General features: G+C 51.5%; 1 protein-coding gene across 2 annotated transcripts; it reads left to right on the top strand.

Moving 5' to 3' along the window:
* The first annotated feature begins 9,172 nt into the window (after nt 1–9,172).
* SP5 (Sp5 transcription factor) lies at nt 9,173–12,132 on the top strand. 2 transcript variants are annotated; one of them, XM_045558720.1, is made up of 2 exons: nt 9,173–9,793; nt 10,500–12,132. In XM_045558720.1, exons 1-2 carry the CDS (start codon nt 9,743–9,745, stop codon nt 11,646–11,648), a joined length of 1,200 nt encoding a protein of 399 aa, XP_045414676.1. In that variant the 5' UTR covers nt 9,173–9,742; the 3' UTR covers nt 11,649–12,132. The 2 variants fall into 2 exon arrangements, with proteins under 2 accessions (XP_045414676.1, XP_045414677.1); XM_045558721.1 differs by having other exon boundaries at nt 9,603–10,337.
* The last annotated feature ends 1,578 nt before the right edge of the window (nt 12,133–13,710 follow it).

The raw sequence follows: 13,710 nt of genomic DNA, 5'->3' as shown, positions 1-13,710 counted from the left end.
GGCAGAAGTTAACAATTGTGAGGCAGGAACTTTGCTTTAGCTATTCCCACTAGTGAATGCAGTGGAGGTACCTTTGTTTTTTCTATGGCACCTGTAACAGAGGTCCTAAGTCCCAGCCCTATATTCATAGTTGTCAAAAGACAAGATATAGATCATGGTAGATGTGGCATGATTCTGGGCAGGTGTCACCATGGCTTCCGAGTGGGCAGGCAGCTTTCTGATTCCAAACCCCCAATCCTGGCAGGACAGCAGCTCCCTTGTAAACCCAGGTCTGTGATGTGGCTTTGAGAGTCATCCCTGAAAGCTCAGCAGAGACTCTTTCTTCAGCCCTCCAGTCACTCTGTAAGACATTGATACCTTGTAAGAAGTCCCTTTTTGCTTAAAGTAGATAGAATGGATTCTGTTCACTGCAAATGAACCCTGACTGATACAATAAGGAAGACACACAAGGGGATCCTGGCATAGATCTTAGAGCTTCTTGTAGTAGCCACCTAGGAGAACCTTATAAAAATAACAAATGAGAAAGATTTCAGGGAGCAGCCATGAAAAGACTAGAGAAAGAGAAGAGAGCAAATGGAAAGGAGAATTGGCGCTGGGACCCTGAAAAGAGGACCTAAGACTGAGTGATTCTGCAGGGGAAGGTGCAGAGTAAAGAGGACAGTTCCAACCTGAAACTAGACCATGATACCAGACCCCATATAAAAAGGATGTTGCTTCCTCAAGGCAAGGCTCATACCAGTCCTAGAGGAAGTAGAAATGACCTTTTAAATGGAAATGGGGGACAGAGACTGGTGTTTATGACAGTCTGTCCCCAGCTGTACTCCTAAAGATATTAGACTAATATTTACCTATATCCTCAAAATTGGTACCTTAAAACTTTCAAGGTGAATAGCTGATTCTGTGAGAAAAGAGTAATCTAGAAGAGAAAGAAAAGATCATGGATCTGGACTACACCCCTTGAGGGCAAGGGGTGTATTTCTCCTTGGGTAAAACCAGACAGCAAACATTTCACGTGGGACTAACATTTTCACCACGAGGCAAATAATAAACAACCAGTAATGTAGCCAGTATATTTTGTCCTTGACTTTGGATTTAATAGTGTCACTGCAGACCCATATACACATTTAATTGTTTTTCCAATAATAGAGATTTGTATTCACCCAGGGAGGCACTCTATTTGATGGTTAAAAGGTTGCCTTCTGGAGTAACAGTACCTGAATTCAATTCCAAGAACAAGATGTGGGATCTCAGGTAAAATTCCCATCTATAAAATAGGGTCAGTGAGAGGATTCAGTGAGATCCCACACTGCTGTGATTGGCAGCAGCATCACAGCCCTCCAGCCACACAGCCATATAAGCACACTGAGTGTGCACAGACAGGACGCAAGCTGTGACCACCCAACAGAACACTGCCAACAACCCATGGCCTCACCAGCACTCCTTTCTCCAGCCTGTTAGCCAGCCCTGCCTGCTCTACCCCAGGGTGCTAGACTTAGAGGGGTGGAAATGGAGAGTCCAGACTTTATTTGCATTTCTTGATATGCAGAGAAAATGTTTTTCATTCAGTCTTTACTAGGCTTGCATCCAAAGTAATTTTCCTATCTACTAATGCATGGTTTTATTTTATTGCCATACCCAGATCAAATTTCAAGAATTTTATATGTGTAAAATTATTGCTTAGCTTAAAAGAAAGATTTATCATGTTCATCTCTCTTCAGGGAATAGATGCCACTGCAAATAGGACATGGAGAAACTTTCAATACTCACATTCTCTATCAGCATTAGAAAAATGATGTCTATGTGACTTAGTTCCTTCACTGTGCTCTGTGATCTCAGGAAGCCACCTCACTTCTTTGGACCCCAGTCTCTTCATCAGTCAAAGATAACTGCCAGGGCCCTCCCAGCCCTCAATATCCTCCCTGTGGTCCTGGTACTGTGACAAGGCTCCCTGCAACCTCCTCCCTCAGGACTGGATTATAAACCCCTGAGGGTAGGGCGCCTCTTCTTTACCTCTGGGGTCCTCTACAGCACCTGGCCCGGTGCCAGTGCCCACCTGGGCATGCCTCCAGGTGCACTCCATAAAGATTTAATTACTTGTGCCTGGAAAGAAAGATAGGAGACAAAGCCACAGAGTGGTACTTTGAGCTTCTGCAGGCTCTTTCTGTGACCTCAGTCCATGGATTTCCCTGTGCCTTTATTTCTTCTCACATCAAGTGGTACTTGACACAGGGTCATTCTGAAACATGAATATTAATGATGAAACTAAATAGGAAATTATATGCTCAATCAAGGAAGTTTGGCACTATCTTTTCCTAACAAATGTCTTTTGGAAGAGGGCTTGTCTGTACGTAAAGAGCATCCGTATCCATAGCAGTGCAGTTGAAAGCAATTTCCCATGCCTAAGAGAAGCATGTTTACTGGAGGACCTCCTTCCCTTGGGAGGCAGGAGGCACCCCAGGGCTCCTCCCCCTGCCCCATATCACAGCCCCACAGCAGGACATTAATGCCACCCCTCTCCTTACCTTCTTGTCTGAAGGAATCCGAATGGCAGCAGGGTGGAGGAGCAGGCAGGCCTCACGGGAGTGAGGCTACAATGTGATCAAGTGAAGTGTCCAGGACAAGGCTCGCAGGAGCAGGTGTAACCATCCTGATCTGTGACCATTTCCTGTGTGTCCTCCCCTTTCACTCTCAGCAGTGACTGTGCCTTTCACTTTCAAATAAGTAAGAAGCTTCCCCTTGAGTTTTGTCTCACGTCCCTCAGGTCAGAAGGTATCTCCTGCGGTTATACTTGCTTCACACCAGCCTAGGAAAAAGAGGTTCCTCTGGCCTTGCTCAGTCTCCCACCTCTACTTTCTTTGTTTCCTCTTGCCTCTAACTCTTTTCCTCCGGCCACTTTAATGTCTCCTCTTCCTCTATTCGTCTTCTATTTGTGGTTTCCCTCCGAATCTGTTGCAGCTTTTCTCTACCTGCCTGATGTCCACACGCTGCTACAAGCTCACTTGTTCAGCCGTCCCTAGTTACCGAATGTTCACGAGTCCTTCTCTCCAGCACTATCACAATGCCCACTCCCCACATTTCCAGCCTTCTGCAGGCATTTCCCCAGGAGCAGCCAACCCAGATCTCAGATTTAACAGCCCAAACTGAAGCCAATACTTTACATAACTTCAGTCTCCCTTCCTTATTCTCCCACTGTTGTCAGCAACTAAGCTGTTCCTGCTGCCTGACAGGCTAAAAACCTTACAGTCCTTTTGATTTTTTTAAACAGCTTTATTGAGATATAATCACATATCATATCATACAAGTCATCCATTTAAAATGTACAATTCAATGTTTTTTTAGTATATTCAGAGAGTTGTGCAACCATCAGCACAATCCGTTTGAGAACATTTTCGCCCCCACCAAAAAGCCTGTACCCATTAGCAGTCATTCCCTATTCCCCAAGCCCCAGTCCCTGGCACTCACTAGTGTACTTTCTCTCTCTGGATTTTCCATTCTAGATATTTCATATAAATGGAAACATACAATATTCAATCTTTGGTGACTGGCTTCCTTCCCTTGGCATAATGTTTTCAAGGTTCATCCATATTGTAGCATGTATCAGTACTTCATTCCTTTTTATGACTGAATAATATTCCATTGCATGGATGTATCATATTTTATCCATTTGATCCATTTATCAGTTGGTGGACATTTAGGTTTCCAACTTTTGGCTATGAATAGTGCTGCTATGAACATTCAGGAACAAATTTTTGTGTGGATGTCTGTTTTCAATTCTCTTTGGTATATACCTAGGAGTAGAAGTATAATTCCATGTTTAGCCTTTTGAGGAACTGCCAAATTGTTTTCCAAAGAGACTGTACCATTTTACATTCCTGCGAGCAATGTATGAGGGCTCCAATTTCTCCATATCCATACTAACACTTGTTATTATCTTTTTCATAATCTAGTCATCCTAGGGGGTATGCAGTGGTTTCTTACTGTAGTTTTGATTTGCATTTCAGTGATAGCTAATGCTGTTGGGCATCTTTTCATGTGTTTATTGGTCATTTGTACATCTTCCCTGGAGAAATGTCTATTCAAATTCTTTGCCCATTTTTAAATTTGGTTAGTTGTCTTTTTATTGTTGAGTTACTAGAGTTCCCTTATTAAATACATAATTTACAAATTCTCTCTCCTATTCTGTAGGTTGTCTTTTCACTTTCTTATGGTGTCCATTAAAGCATAAAAGTTTTAAATTAGGTGAAGTTCAATTTATTTTTTCTTTTGTCACTTGTGCTTTTGGTGTCATCTCTAAGAAGGCTTTCCCTAACCCAAGTTTATGAAGATTTACTCTTTTGTTTTCTTCTAAGAGCTTTTAATTCTTACTTTTAAGTCTATGATCAATTTCAAGTTAATTTTTGTGTATGTTGTAAGGAAAGGATCCGATTTCATTCTTTCACATGCACATATCCAGTTGTCCCAGCACCATTTGTTCAAGAGGGGTCCTTTTGAGTTTTCCCTTCATTTTATCTCTTAGTCCAACCTGTCACCAAATTTTGCTCTTTTACCCTTTAAAATGCTGAGTCACCCTTGGAAACTACTACCAGTTTCCAATCAAAGCCTTCACCATCTCACACCTAGACAAGTGCATGAGCATCTATCCTTCCAGGCGCTCTACAAGCCAACCCTCCTAGGGAAAAAGTTTTCAGAATTGGAATTCTGCTATTCACCTACTCAGGAGCGATCCCTGCTATACTGTATATAGCATGTGGGCAAACTCCTCTCCCTGACTTCTCTAACCTGGCCCTACCTTGTCTACATCTTTGTTCAACTTCTCTCTGAAGGGGAGTTCTCTTTCTTCTGTTGTACCTTCCCTCCTTCACCTTCTTTCTTTGTACCACGTTAAAATTCTGTAGGCCCTTAAAGGCTCCTCCAAACCCCACCTCCTTAACAAAGTCTCAGTTAACTACTCCAGCCCTCACCAGTCCTCCTCCTCCCTCAGTTCCTACTGCATTTGTGTGTTCTGTATGCAGATGACACTGGCACACACAATTCCACTCTACCACCCACCACCAGTGAGCATTTATGGAGCATCTACTGATGTCTACCCCATAGTGCAAGCATGATGCATATCATGCAAATGCTGTTTCCTCTTGCCATCAAATTAGGGAGTAACATCGGATGAGATTTAAAAAAAAAAAAAAAAAGCCCTCCTAGTACTACATCCATTCTATACTGATTCAATTTGGAAGTTTAAGCTTAAAATTAACTTAAGACTTCCAGTTGAGGGAACTTTCCCATTTCTTTGGGAAGTAAACTTTCTACAAGAAAACTTGGTCACCAAGCCAGGTTTCCAGCATTATAATTGCCTGTTACTAAATACTCCCCTGAGGTGAAGTGCCCCCTATTTCAGATAGGCTTTAGGGCATCTGTGATTTGGTCTGAAGCTTAAACTGGGAGATTGCTCCAAATCCTCAAAGTTAACTTAGAGAGTATCAGATTGCATACTCCCACCACCACCATAAAAAAAAAAATCTTTCAAATTGAAGAGGCAAAGTTTGATCCCTTCCTTGTTGAGAGCTGAGAACAATAGCAGCTTTCTGCTCTAACACAACTTCAAAAAGCTGCTGAGTGACTGCTCTGAGAATACTTGGTTGTAGATGACTCAAGAAATGTATGGGCAACCTCCTGCGACTCAGTGCCCCATTAGTACGAGGAAAATTCTGCCCTCACCCCTCCTAGCACCTTTAATAACGCAACGGCCGGTACTGTATTAACAAGGCAGATGCGGGCAATTGGAAGGTCGAGCCTTCTTGGCAGGGAGGGGGCGAGATCTGGCCAGTTAAGCAACATCCTGCTATAAAAGGCCAATGAATTAAGAATTTGTTGAAATGACCTAAATAATGTATAGATTTTTAAAAGAATCAACTGGAGAGGGGTGAATGTCTGTTTGGATTTATGCCAGGGGCGTCCTTCCCCCGTTGCTTCAAGAAAATGCCCGAGGCGAGATACCAGGCTTGGGCTGGAAGTAGCGACCCCCAGAGTTGATCTCGCAGAGATCCCAGAGCGCGCAGAGCAGGGCTGCCCCGCCAAGTGCCGCCGCGGGGTCACCTACCCGCCTCTTCTCGCAGGCTCACTGAGTCTGCGCTTGCCGCCCGCCTGCGAAGAAACCGCGATGCAAACTTCCCAGCCTCGGAACCCCGCTGCTTGGAGAGCTGCTAGGAGAAAGGCTCCTCAGTGCCAGCCGCCGCCGGGAGACAAGTATTCAAGCTCCCCGCCCCCCGCCTCGGTTAAAGTTTGCTCCACATTCGCTGCTCGCACCCCGCCCCCATCTCCGCCCCCAGGCGGGAGGACCACATTGGAGTTCTTGGGTCCACTGTGCACAAACACACCCACCCCCAAAAGAAAGCCCATTAAATCTTCCCTCCTGTGAACTCGCACCCCAGCGGATACTTCTTTGAACTGACCCCCGCCCCGCAGCCCCCGCGCCGTCTGGGGCGCGCCCGGCCCTCCCGGGCTTGCTCCCTCCCTCCCGGCTGCGCACTTCTGCAGCGTGCTTGGTCTTTGATGTCTCTTTACATTATGGCAGAGCAGCCACACGCTCTTCCCCGGCGCGAGGCTTTGTGTAATGGAACTGACATTTGGCCTTGATACCTGTATCTCTTGGTGATTGCAACAAATTTCTAAAATAAATATTGTACTTTGATCTCCTCGCATTGCATTTTTAATGGACGTTCCTAACATTAGTTCGTTAGGAAGTTTTTCAGGAGCTAGGACGGCGAAGGGAGGGAGGCTAAACAGCAGTTCGGCAAAGTCTCTCTCCAAACTTCTGCTGGGCCTGGGTGGGCCGGAATCCCGAATCCCGGGTGACTTTCACAAATGGAGATGAAGCCAAAAGCAGCGACTTCCAACACGCGGGAGACTCCTACTGTGTGTTCCGCATTGTCCTAAATACTTTGCATATATTAACTCTTTTAAGCCTACAAACATTCTACAAGGGGAACACTATTATAAATAACTCCCATTCTCCAAATGGGGAAACCGAGGCACAAAGAGGCTGAGTCACTTGCTTGCTAAGGTCACCGACTAGAAAATGGCAAGGCAGAAAAAAATCCGGCTTCAGAGTCCAAGCTCTTAACTATCAAGACATTACTCTCTTTCGCCCTGCTGGCCACTGATGGTGGTTTAACTGGCTCGTGGGGACATCCTGGAGAAAAAGTTAACTCCTGTAGCTTTGGGGATGTGAAATGGCTCTTCCTGCCTTTTTGTAAAATAACTATTAGATTGGCAAAAGAGGATGCCTTCCATCCTACTTAGCCCAGTCCAGCCCGCCTCCCGGGGAAAGAGGGTTTGAAGAGCTCAAAGGAGCGGGAGAGGAAACAAACGCTAAGGAACCAGACCTGCTTCGAGGGGACGGGCCTATGTCGGCGCAAGGGGCTACCTGGCCTCTAACTTGCATCCGGGAAAGGGCTCCCTTGGTCTCAGGCTTTATCTGGTACTCGACCCCTGGATGGGGCGTGGGAAAAGGAGCAGGTCTGCCAGGCCTCAGATCAAACCACTAAGCCCTCTCCCCTTCCTCGCTCCCAGAGCACCCCGACCTCATCTTGAGGAGGTGCCAGATCCGGTCGGCCCAGTTGCGTGGTCACTGCTCGCCGTTCCAGAAGTGACACATCGCTGGGGAGAATTGGGTGCGTGCGAGTGCGGGATGTGTGAGGGATGCATAGTGTTTGGGCCGCGTGCTGCCCTTTCGTCTTCAGTAAGATGTTCCCAGTTCGCGGGCGCGCGCTGGGCGTGGGAGACTGTGGGCCTGGCGGCATAGTGTCCCGACCCCTGAAAGAACTGCGAAGGGCACCGTTATACAGGTGCCAGCCTCCAAATCCGCTGGAGTTAGGCTAACTTCGGTCACCGCATCGAGAGGTGGGCCACCAGTCCCGCCCTCTCAGGTCAACCCTGGGCGCGGTGTGGACCCCAGGAGGATGACGCGCCGAAAGGCCGGGCGCGAGCTGGTCTCTCAGAGAGAGGAGACCATGCCCGCCGGGAGTCCGGACCAGGAGCCGGGTAGGCCGAGCTCTGGCGGCCCACTGCGCTGCGCGGTCACGTGAGCCGGGGCCGAGGTACCCCAGTGCGGTGGGGGCCCCGCCGCGCCCCGCCGCCTCTCCCTCCTTCCCGGCCCCCCGCGCTCCTGGGGGGAGCGACGCGGGTGTCCGAAGCGCCGCAGGAGGATGCGCCCTGCGCCCTGGGCTGGGAGGAGGCAGGCGGCCGGGGTACCCTCCTCGGCCGGAGGTGGGCGGCCACGGAGGGTTTGGGACTAACCCAGACCCTGGCGAGCGCTTCCCTGCCCAGGGCGAGGCACGCCCGCGCCTGGTGAAGAACTTTTTCTTTCCAAAGGAGACGGGAACAAGTTTGTATTGATTTTTCTGTCCCCCCAGGGGCCTCCAGCGTATGATTTGTGGTTTGTTGAACCACCACACACACACACACACAAAAGGCTTCCTCTACCGCACCTTACTTTTTTTAAGTAGTTCCCTGGTAGGTCTGTCCGGCCGGCGAGAGCGCGCACTCACTTGGCGGGGCTTAGGGGAGAAACTACAGCTTCGCGGGGAGCTTTCGGTGGCGCCTAATAGCGGTCAGTCGCCTGCCCGGCCCTCGGCGTCCACAGCTGCCTGCCTGGGAGAAAAGGGCGGCATAGCACAATTTCTCCCCCCGGATGCATATCATGGGTTGCTCCCGGTGTCCTGCCAAGCTCAGCTTTGGGGGTAAGCGCGGTGCGAGGGTTTTTCCCAGGTTTCCTCTTGCAAAAGTTATGGCCTGAGGAAAACTTCCAGATCTGCAGCAGGAACGTCACAAGAGAGCCCCAGTCGCTTGTCAGGCGGGCGGCCCGGGAGCGTGCGCGCCACCCACCGCCTCCCTGGGCGGCCACCCGGCCCCGCCCCGGGTCACAGCCCTACCCTGGGCTCCACCGTGACGGGCGGGGGGACACGCGACCCTCCGGGTGCGGTCGGCCCCACGCCCCGCCACGGGAACGCGCTCGGGTCCAGGTGTACGCGGCCGGGGGTTTGTGTTGTGAGAGTGCGGGGTGTGTAAATACGGGGGAGAGTTCCCTCAGCCCCGTCTCAAAGTCCAGCGCCTGGAAGCCGAAGGCAGATTTTTCTAGAGATAACAAAGACACTTTGTCACTTTGGGCGCTGCCTCAGTGCAAATCTTTAATTGCAAGTGTGTGTGTGGTGGGGGGGGATCGAGTGTCTCTAGCAACCCAAGCGCGGGGTCTCCAGGCGGCAAGGCCCCCTTTGATCAGGAAAATCCAATTATTTGTGTATATACATTTCCCACATAGTGATTACTTCATTAATTGTCCCGCCTTTATCTCCTCCCTTCCCATCCCCCCTAATAATCAGTTCTTTTATCCAGACCAACAAACACACCATAGGAGCTTTGTGGATTCAAAGGATTTGCTTTCGCTTCTGAAAGAGCCGCTATTCTTTGATGATTGGGTAGCGGCAAACTTCAAAGCCATAAATCTTCCCTCTGACTGGCTGGCGGCCCAGCAAAGTCCTTATCAAATTCTTGGAGGTGATCCTGAAGCGCTCAGACCGCGCGCGGGGCGAGCGAGCGGGGCGCGGCGAGGGGCGCGGGCGGGGAGGGCCCCGGCGTGCAGAGCGGGCGCCGGGGAGGCACGCTGGGCGGCCGTGCGTCCTCGCCTTCGGGTGTCCATGCCTCGGCGGCGGCGCCCCGCTCCGCAGCGAGCGGCCTGCAAGCCGTAGCCATGGCCGCTGTGGCCGTCCTCCGGAACGACTCGCTGCAGGCCTTCCTCCAGGTCAGGGCCGGGCCCGGAGGGGGCGGGGAAAGGTGGGAAGTGCCGAGTCCGGATCTTTCTCGGTACTCTGTGCGCCTTGAATCTCAAAGGGAACCCCACCGGCGGGTGCAGCTGGAGCCAGACCTAGGAGTGCCCGCGCCAACTTCACACCTAATCTGGTGTCAAGAGTGTGGCCTTTGGGGGAGGGACTCGTGGATCCGGGGGTTCGGAGGTGCGCGGCTGGCAGAGAACTGGGCCGGAGCTCATCCTGCTGGGCCCTCCTGCTGATTTCAGCCTGGGGCGGGCCGGGGAGGAGCGCAAGGGTGGCGGGGACTAGAGAGCTTAAAAGATGAGAGGGAGGATGGATGGGCAGTCGGGCTGTGGGTGTTTCCAGACTCCTAACTGACCGCGGAGCTGGGAGCGGCCCGTCGGATCCCTCCTGCTCCCACTTTGCGCCCGCTTCCTCTAAGGCTGGATGGCGTCTCAGTGCACCAAGTAGTTTAGCAAGAAGCGCTCGCGTGCCCCACGTTCAGGTCGCGCAGGCACCAAAAGTTTCCCGGGACCGGTGGGTGCGCGCTTGTGACGCGGTGGCGGGGCAGGGTCCGCGGGGCGGAGGAGGAGCAGCCGTATAATAGCCGGCGCGGGGGCGGCGGGCGGGCCCGGAGTCCGCGCTTGGAGCGTTAACCTTTTGTCTCTTCTCCGCCCTCCCTCGCCGCCGCCTTTGCAGGACCGCACCCCCAGCGCCTCCCCGGACCTGGGCAAGCACTCGCCTCTGGCGCTGCTGGCCGCCACCTGTAGCCGAATCGGCCAGCCCGGCGCGGCGGCGCCCCCGGACTTCCTGCAGGTGCCCTACGACCCCGCGCTGGGCTCGCCCTCCAGGCTTTTCCACCCGTGGACTGCCGACATGCCCGCACACTCGCCGGGCGCGCTGCCGCCCCCGCACCCCAGCCTGGGGCTGACGCCGCAGAAAACGCACCTGCAGCCGGCCTTCGGGGCTGCGCACGAGCTGCCGCTCACACCCCCAGCCGACCCCTCCTACCCTTACGAGTTCTCGCCAGTCAAGATGCTGCCCTCGAGCATGGCGGCTCTGCCCGCCAGCTGCGCGCCCGCCTACGTGCCCTACGCGGCGCAGGCCGCGCTGCCTCCCGGCTACTCCAACCTGCTGCCCCCGCCGCCGCCGCCGCCCCCGCCGCCCACCTGCCACCAGCTGTCCCCCAACCCGGCCCCCGACGACCTCCCGTGGTGGAGCATCCCGCAGGCGGGTGCTGGGCCGGGGGCCCCCGGAATTCCGGGGGGCGGCCTTTCCGGCGCCTGTGCAGGGGGGCCCCACGCGCCCCGTTTCCCTGCCTCAGCGGCTGCCGCCGCCGCCGCCGCCGCCGCCGCCCTGCAACGGGGCCTGGTGTTGGGCCCGTCGGACTTTGCGCAGTACCAGAGCCAGATCGCTGCGTTGCTGCAGACCAAGGCCCCCCTGGCGGCCACGGCCAGGAGGTGCCGCCGCTGCCGCTGCCCCAACTGCCAGGCGGCGGGCGGCGCCCCCGAGGCGGAGCCAGGCAAGAAGAAACAGCATGTGTGCCACGTGCCGGGCTGCGGCAAGGTGTACGGCAAGACGTCGCACCTGAAGGCGCACCTGCGCTGGCACACGGGCGAGCGGCCCTTCGTGTGCAACTGGCTCTTCTGCGGCAAGAGCTTCACGCGCTCGGACGAGCTGCAGCGGCACCTGCGGACTCATACCGGCGAGAAGCGCTTCGCATGCCCAGAGTGCGGCAAGCGCTTCATGCGCAGCGACCACCTAGCCAAGCACGTCAAGACGCACCAGAATAAGAAGCTCAAAGTTGCTGAGGCTGGGGTTAAGCGGGAGGATCCGCGGGACCTGTGAGCCCAGCCGGGTGTCCTTGAGGCCACTCCTGCCTCGGACCCCCTTCCCAGCACTTCTGTGGGAGATCCCGGGGGTCCTTCGAGCAGCTGGCAGGGGGGAGACTCGGCAGACGGCCTGTCCGCTGCCCCCCTCCCAAAGTGGAGCCAGGCTCCCATTTTCCTCGGTCCTCGGACACAGGGACCTGGTTCCCAGGAGTAGCGGGGGACGGAGGGTTGGAAGCTGGGGCCATTTGGGTCACGGCCCGGAGCCCTGCTTTACGCCAGGGCGGTTCCAAACTCTGAACCATTCCCGCCGTCTGGGAGACCGACAGTTTGGGGGCACCACCCTGGGCGGGCCTTGTATATAGGAAGCGCTGCTGAATTAAAACGGAAGGACCTCGGGAGATTTGAAATCGTGCTCGGGTTTTGATTTGGGCATTGTACAGGTTATTTAATAGCTTTGTTAAAGAATAATAATATTAATAAAAATGTTACCTTTGTCCTCAGCTCCATGCAGAGCTACAGCATGATATGTCTCTGTAAAGTGATCAGCAGTTGCAGCGTGAAAATAAATACGTTAACTCCGAGTCATCTCGGGAAGACCCCGCTGAGCCGGTCTCATTTGATCTTTTCTTCTGCGAGGCTTTGCTAAGCGGTCAGGTTTCACCGGGAATTTGGTGGTTCCTAAAGGCTGCCTGTGTCGGAGGGTTCTTTGGTTTGGAAGGCCCTGGGCAAGTGTGTTGGGTGCACGGTTGGGAGAAGGAAGACCACCTCAGTTTTGTGGTAAAGAGGCTAGGGCGAGATTTTTCAGTCACAACTTGAGTTTCTCATACGGCCTTAGGACTTAACCCGAGAATGCAGGGTTACAAGTTCGATACCTGCTGCTTCTACTTTTTATCAGGCGAATTCCCTGTGGCTTTCCATTTGTTGGTACTCTCAGGACAGGTCACACGCGGGCGGAGCTTTCTCCTCCCAGCCGGCTGTGCTGGTGTCTGGAGAGTATTAGAGACTCGAGAATCTCTTCACAAGTGAGACTTTAGAGAGGTGCGGAGAAACGGGCGACTTCTGTTCAGTTTAATCTTTGTCTCAGGGAAGGGGGAAGATAGCTTCCCAGGCATCACTTCTGTGTTTCAGCACCGTCCTGATATACAGTGTTGTTTTGCTTGTTTTCTCGTTTTGCTGTGGAGACCTTTACAAGTCTTGTTCCACAGTAACCACCCAGGGATTTCTGGTTAGGCCAGGAAATTTAGTTCCATTTTGTATCTCAGAATTTTATTTTTTTAATCACCGAATTAGACTAAGATTTTCTCAGAAAGGAGCCAGGAATACTCACAGCTTGGAAATGTGGAAAAGGATTTTTAAATCCAGGTTTCTCGATTTTCTCTAAAAGTTGAAATTGTAAAGTTTACAAGTGTTTTTTCAAATATCTCCACTAACTCCTTGATGTTTTCTAATATTTGAGTTTTTAAACCTGAAACTGAAACCTGAATCATCAGTTAAATCGTCTTTTTAGGATTAGCAAAGAAGTGTATGTTAATTGATCGAATTTGACAGTTTACAAACTGCTGTTATCTTACTTTTGTTAGAAGTCAAACTGAAGTGTCAGTTCTTACAAGCTATGAGGGTTGTTCTTGAGACTTACTGTAGTAAGTAAAACACACACATCAACATAATTGGGATGAAAATTATTTTTATACTCCTAAAAAATACCATTTTTGCCCTGTCATTTGGGACAATGTAGAAAATGAATGATTTGTTGTGGATATATGCCCTAGAACCAGTTACTCTCAGAGATTTTGGACTGTTTAATGACAAATTAGAAAGCAAATCTTCATGATTCTTTACCTGGGAAAAGCAGTTTGGGTTAGTTAAACGTTCAAGGGTGTGGCAGTTTTGTGAGCAACAGTAATAAAGTTGCTAGACAGTAACGTTAATATACACCTAAATGTGTAATCTTAATCAAAGTCATTAGATCTAAATCATGAGATTAAGATGACATATTTAGATGTATAAATCAATGTGAAAAGTTACAGAAACTCTTACATATCCATTAAGAGTTTCAGAAACTCTCAGATCTGAACCAT

Source organism: Lemur catta, chromosome 8 (genome assembly GCF_020740605.2).
Source record: "Lemur catta isolate mLemCat1 chromosome 8, mLemCat1.pri, whole genome shotgun sequence".
In the NCBI taxonomy this organism is placed as follows: Eukaryota; Metazoa; Chordata; class Mammalia; order Primates; family Lemuridae; genus Lemur; species Lemur catta.
The sequence above is the reverse complement of the archived record's forward strand: the minus strand, read 5'-3'. Positions and strand labels throughout refer to the sequence as shown.